The following is a 6,718-nucleotide window of genomic DNA, read 5'->3' as shown; positions in this document are numbered from 1 at the left end:
TTAAACTAGAAAGAGTGCAGAAAAGATTTACTACAATGCTACCGGGACTTGATGGCTCGAGTTATAAGGAGAGGCTGGATTGACTGGGACTTTTTTCTCCACAGTGTGATCTTATAGCGGTCTATAAAATGAGGGCATAGATCAGCTAGATAGTCAACGTCTTTTCTCAAAAGTGGGAGAGTCTAAAACTAGAGCGCATAGTTTATGGTGAGAGGGGGGAAGATACAAAAGGGTCCAGAAGGGCAATTTTTTCACATAGAGGGTGGTGAGTGTCTAGAGCAAGCTGTCAGAGGTAGTAGTAGAGGTGGGTAAAATTGTCTTTTAAAAGTGTTTAGATAGTTACATGGGTAAGATGGACATAGAGGGATATGGGCCAAACGTGGGCAACTGGGAACAGCACAGGAGTTTGAAAAATGGGGCAGCGTGAACAAGTTGGACCGAAGGGCCTGTTTCCATGCTGTAAACCTCTGACTCACTGTATACTAATATAGATAAAGGTACTGTTTCTTGCGTGCTATACAAAATATACCATTCATAGAGAAGGAAAGGAGAGGGTGCAGAATGTGGTGTTATAGTCATAGCTAGGGTTTAGAGAAGAATGAACTTAGTGCTTGGTAGGTACATTCAAAAATTTGATGGCAGCAGGGAAGAACTTGTTCTTGAATCAGTTGGTAAGTGACCTCAGACTTTTGCATCTTTTTCCTGATGGAAGAAGGTGGAAGAGCGAATGTCCAGGGTGTGTGGGGTCCTTAATTATGCTGGCTGCTTTTCTGAGACAATGGGAAGTGTAACAGAGTTAATGGATGGGAGGCTGGTTTGTGTGATGGACTGGGCTACATTCACGACCTTTTGTAGTTCCTTGTAGTCTTGGGCAGAGCAAGAGCCATACCAAGCTGTGATAAGTACAGAAAGAATGCTTTCTATGATGCATCTGTAAAAGTTGTTGAGAGTCATCGCTGACTTGCCAAATTTCCTTAGCCTCCTGAGAAAGTAGTCATTTTTTAACCATAGTGTCAGCATGGAGGGACCAGAACAGGTTGAGCTGTTGCAGACATGATGGACTGAATGGCCTCTTTCTGCATTTCCCTAAATCTATGAAACATCTGAGATTCTGCCTTTCAGTTCCCCATTTTCTGTTGTTTTGGTTTCTAAGTTAATGTGTACCATAGCAGTCAATGCACTTTGGAATACAAATCATACAGTGCTTTTTCTCCCACCTGATAAATGAAAGTGTGGGACACACTTAATATCCCTTGCTATCCACTCTAGTAACATTTCTCCTAAGGTCTTTCACAAGAGAGCAATTAAAAAAAAGTTGGCTGAAGTGCTGACTCTGCGCAAATAAAAATACGCAACATCTGAAATGTGCGATACTATACCAGGTTTAATTTGGGTTTTGAGTTCAAGCATGCGGCATCCTAAATTACATTACAGTGGTGTTTCAAAGACATGCTTCAGAAGGGGCATGCCATTGGCATAGAAGCTTCAGCATGAATTAGAGACCATTTATTTTGTTTCACTTAAATCATCAGATAAATTTACATTACACGTGGTCACATCTGGAAAACCCGACAAGTCCAGTATGTGTGTGTTTTAGTGTTCCTGTGCTGAACATTCTTACCCCAGCTTTTAGTGACTGATGACTGTCATCTTGAGATTCAGAACTCTTTGACTGCTGCACGGATGGCTCCTTCTAATTTGGAGAGGCAGGTGAGTTTATCTTCCTCTGTCTCCGTAGCACAAATCCACTGCCGTTTCGGACCTTGCAGCACAAATGCATTGCAGACATCTGAAACCCAAGAAAGATGTTTTTAACTTGAGGTAAGAGTTGTGTTTACATTTAATAGAAAATTGTTTGGCTGCAGTGCGCCTGGGAAAACTGCAGTCAGCTGTCACCCAATTTAGCACTTGGGGTGTGATCTCCTCCACAGACAGCAGAGTAACATATCCGTCTCAGGTGAGTGCCCTAACCTGTAGTGTGTACACTTCAGCGCACACTCACTTAGAGTAATGAACATTTTCTTGCTGTCAGCCATTAAATAGAGACCCTCAGGGCAGTGTAAAATATCCCATGGCGTAACTAGGGAAGCTGTATTCAGAGAGACCCAATGGCACCTATGCTTCTGCCAATGTGCAAATCATAGAAACCCTACAGTGCAGAAGGAGGCCTTCAGCCCATCGAGACTGCACTGACAACAATGTCAGGAAGGAGACTGTCGGCAACTTCAGGAAGAGTAGAGGAGAACGTGCTGCTGTCAACATCAATGGGGATGAAGTAGAAAGGGTTGAGAGCTTCAAGTTTTTAGATGTCCAGATCACCAACAGCCTATCCTGGTCCCTCCACGCTGACACTAATTAAGAAAGACTACCAATGCCTCCTCGTTCTCAGATTAAGGAACTTAAGCATGTCAACTACGACTCTCCAACTTTTACCGATGCACCATAGAAAGCACTTCTTCTGGTTGTGTCACAGCTTGGTATGGCTCCTGCTCTGCCCAAGGAATTACAAAAGGTCATGAATGTAGCCCAATCCATCTCACAATTTCATGTCCATCTGAGAGTGCAGTATGGGCTCAAAAGCCTGATGGTAGCAGGAAAGGAGACGTTCTTGAGTGGGAGAGATATTAAATTGAGCCACTGACTGACTCTATTGAAACTTCTCACTGCCTCGGCAAAGCAGTCAGCGTAATCAAGGACCCCATGCAACCTGGACATTCTCTCTTCCACCATCTTCCATTGGGGGGAAAAAATACAAAAGTCTGAGGTCATGTACCAACTGACTCAAAAACAGCTTCTTCTGTGCTGACCTTGAATGGACTTACCTTGCATTAAGTTGATCTTTCTCTACACCCTAGTTATGCCTGTAACATTACATTCTGTGCACTCTCATTTCCTTCTCTATGAATGGTATTTATTGCCCATCCCTAGTTGCCCTTGGAGGGTAGTTGAGAGTCAACCATATTGCTGTAGCCCTGGAGTTACATGTAGGCCAGACCAGGTAAGGACAACAGATTTCCTTCCCTAAAGGACGTGAGTGAACCAGATGGGTTTTTCAGGCAATCGACAATGGTTTCACAGTCATCATTAGATTCTTAATTCCAGGTTATTGAAGTCAAATTCCACCATCTGCTGTGGTGGGATTCAAACGCGGGTCTCCAGGGCATTAGCTGAGTTTCCAAATTAATAGATTAATTAATTCCAAGAGCGGGAGACCCAGGTTTGAATCCTGGTCAGGCTACTTTTCATCACCTCCCAACAGTAGTTTGGGCAGAATGAAGCAACTCGTAACATCCCCTCCCCTGTCTGCAATAATATCACTAGGCCATCACCTCTCCTACTGCCATCTCTGCTTTTGTAATCTATACCCTGATTGATAAAGGCGAGTGTACCTTACCTGATTAACCTGCCTTTCTGTCTTCAGCAATCTATGGACAAACATGCCAAAGTCCCTTTGTTCTTTGGAACCTCCCAGTGTCAGACCTTTCACAATACACCTCCTGTCAAATTTCTCCTATCTCACACTTCCAGTGTTAAATTCCATTTGCCACTTATCTATATCTTCCTCTAATCCAAGACACTCAACCTTACTATTAACCACCTGCCCAATCTTTATATCATTGGCAAACTTACTGATCGTATCACCCCACATAGTCATCTATGTCATTTATATAAATGACGAACATGCTAAGGGGCCTAGCATGGATCCCTGTGGTATGTCATTGCCTCCAGTCACTAAAGCTGCTATGTGTCACCTCCTTCTGTCTCCTGCTGCTAAGCCAATTATGAATCCATCTTATCAGATCACCCTGTCTCCCATGTGCCTTATTAATAAGTTTCCCACATAAACTATATCAAACTATATAACTACATCAACCGCACTACCCTCATCCACATACTTGGTTACAGCTCAAAAATGAATGGCCAAAGCATTGCTTGCTCTATCAGCACGTGAGCTTTGATAATGCAGTGTAGAACATTGCCGTACATTTGGAGTCTGGAACATCCTCAATGAGAAGCCTGGGGAGAGCCACGGCCGCCAAGAACTGGAGAGATGTCTTGGGACGTCGTTCAAAGGGCAGGTGAGAAACGGTCCTTGAGGTGAAAAGCAGGGCATCGTTGAAAAGGAAGAGACTCATGTCATTAACGTGCTCATAAATCCTGAGGAAAAAAGAAAGCAGAGTTTAACAGTGAATAAAGTGACTGTGCATTTTATGCTGCAGTTTGTGGCCAGAGGTTCAAAGCAATAAGCTGTATAAAACCCAAGTTCTGAAACATCTATCTGACCAACTCCTTGTACCTTAAGATCCTGCTTACAATCTTCTCAGTGTCAAACTTTGAGTCACTCTATCCTCTTTGCTCTAATATTACGTTCAAATGAAGAACAAACTTTCAATTTATATAGCGCCTTTCATGACCACAGGGCATCCCAGAGTACTTTGCAACCAATGAAGTACTTTTTTTTGAAGTGTTATAGGAAACACAGCGGTTAATTTGCTCAGCAAGTCACGCAAACAGCCAATTAATGGCCAGATCATCTGTTTCTTTTCATGTGTGGGTTGAGGGATGAATATTGGCCAAGACACTGGGAAGAACACCCCAGCTTTTCTTAAAATATCCCATAGCATTATTTCTATGTCTAGCTGGGTTGGCAAATGCGATGTAATACCTCATCTAAAATCATAATAAGAACATAAGAAATAGGAGCAGGAGTAGGCCATCTAGCCCTTCGAGCCTGGCCCGCCATTCAATAAGATCATGGCTGATCTGTTGTGGCTCAGTTCCACATTCCCGCCCTCTCCCCATAACCCTTAATCCCCTCGCTTATCAAAAACCCATCAACCCGCGTCTTAAAAATATTTAGCAAGGCAGCCTCCACCACCTCAATGGGCAGAGAATTCCAGAGATTCACCACCCTTTGAGTGAAGAAGTTCCTCCTCAACTCTGTTCTAAACCGCCCCCCACTTTATCTTGAGGCTGTGCCCCCTAGTCCTACTGTCCTTTCTGAGCGGGAAGAGTCTCTCCACCTCTATCCTATCCATCCCATTCATCACCTTATACGTCTCAATGAGATCTCCCCTCATTCTTCTAAACTCTAACAAGTACAAGCCTAGTTTATTCAGCCTCTCCTCAGCTCAACCCCCTCAACTCCGGTATGAGCCTAGTAAACCTCCTCTGCACTCCCTCCAAGGCCAAAATATCCTTGCGTAAGTACGGCGACCAAACCTGCACACAGTACTCCAGCTGCGACCTCACCAATGCCCTATACAGCTGCAGCAAGACCTCCCTACTTTTATATTCAATCCCCCTCGCTATGAAGGCCAGCATCCCATTAGCCTTCCTGACCACCTGCTGCACCTGCAGGCTGGGTTTTTGCGACTCATGCACAAGGACCCCGAGGTCCCTCTGCACTGTCGCCTGCTGCAGTTTTTCGCCACGTAAGTAATAGTCCTTCCTACCATTATTCCTACCAAAGTGGACCATTTCGCACTTGCCAACATTAAATTCCATTTGCCATTTCCTCAGACAGCACTCCCTGCTGTGAAGGGACCCAGATGAATCTATGTGCGGTGCTATATGAATGCAGCGTTCTGTCATTGGTGCTCAGCAAGTCACATTGCAATGCTTACCAGAACATTTGCTGATGACCCATTGCTCCAGCACCAACAGGAAAGTATCTAAACTTCCTCACAACCAGGGTACAAAAATCATTAAACTATCAGGATGCATTTTCAATACAAAGCTTCTAGAAGCAGTGCAAACTGCTGGCCATTTTGCCAGGAGGTAGGTAGGTAGGGGTGTGTGTTTGTGTGTGTTCTGTCCGTGTGTGTGTGTGTTCTGTCCGTGTGTGCTGTCTTTATGTGTCATCCATGACTGTTGTCCATGTATGTGTCTGTCCATGTACATGCCATCTGTATGTGTTTGTCCTTGTCCATGTGTCCATATGTGTCTGCGTCCATGTCTGTGCCATCTATGTCTGCGTGTGTGTCTGTGTCCATGTGCCATTTGTGTGCCTGTCCATGTGTACCATCTGTGTTCATGTATATGTGTGTGTCATCTGTGTGTGTCTTTTTTTTTAATTTAGTTGTGGGACACAGATGTCACTGGCTAGGCCAACATTTAGTGCCCATCCCTGGTTGCCCTTGAGACGGTGGTGGTCGTGAGCTGCCTTCTTGAACCGCTGCAGTTTACATGCTGTGGGTTGATACAACGGAGTGGCTTGTAGATTATTTCAGAGGGCGACTGAGAGTCAACCACATTGCTGTGGTTTTGGAATCACATAGGCCAGACCAGGTAAGGGCGGCAGATTTCTTTCTCTAAAAGACATTAGTGAACCAGATGGGTTTTTCTGACAATCAATAATGGTGCGTGTGTGTGTCTGTCTGTCTGTCTTCTGAAGAACAGGGAAAAGTTTGGATAGTAAAAGATTACCTGAAGGAAGGACAAATCTTTCCGTCAACACAACTCATCTGAGCCACTTCCTGAATGTGAATCAGGTATCTGTTTGCCTCCAGCAAGATCTGTGAACCAATCACATCCACTTTAAAATCTAACACAAGAGTTCAGCCTCATAAACAACCCCCTTTAACAGGCGTGTGCTGCTAAAATTGAACGGGAGGAGGGGAGGGGAGGGGTCCATTAATAATCAAGGGTTTTCTACCGAGTGGCACAGTGGTTAGCATTGCTGCCTCACAGTGCCACTCGGTTTGGGTCATTGTCT

General features: G+C 44.4%; 1 protein-coding gene across 1 annotated transcript in view; it reads right to left on the bottom strand.

Annotated features, from left to right (window-relative positions):
• Positions 1–1,447: 1,447 nt before the first annotated feature.
• The window catches only part of ect2l (epithelial cell transforming 2 like), a 48,811-nt gene continuing 43,540 nt past the window's right edge, over positions 1,448–6,718 (bottom strand). The window contains exons 21-23 of the mRNA XM_080200836.1: positions 6,430–6,518; positions 3,986–4,158; positions 1,448–1,789 (exon numbers count right to left, since the gene is read on the bottom strand). Coding sequence (XP_080056962.1) covers positions 1,659–1,789; positions 3,986–4,158; positions 6,430–6,518 — 393 coding nt within the window. The 3' untranslated portion in view covers positions 1,448–1,658. The remainder of the gene's footprint in view (positions 1,790–3,985; positions 4,159–6,429; positions 6,519–6,718) is intronic.

Source organism: Carcharhinus amblyrhynchos, chromosome 12 (genome assembly GCF_965287045.1).
Source record: "Carcharhinus amblyrhynchos chromosome 12, sCarAmb.v2.hapA, whole genome shotgun sequence".
Taxonomy (NCBI): domain Eukaryota; kingdom Metazoa; phylum Chordata; class Chondrichthyes; order Carcharhiniformes; family Carcharhinidae; genus Carcharhinus; species Carcharhinus amblyrhynchos.
Note: the sequence above shows the minus strand (reverse complement) of the source record. Positions and strands in the feature narration are given on the sequence as shown.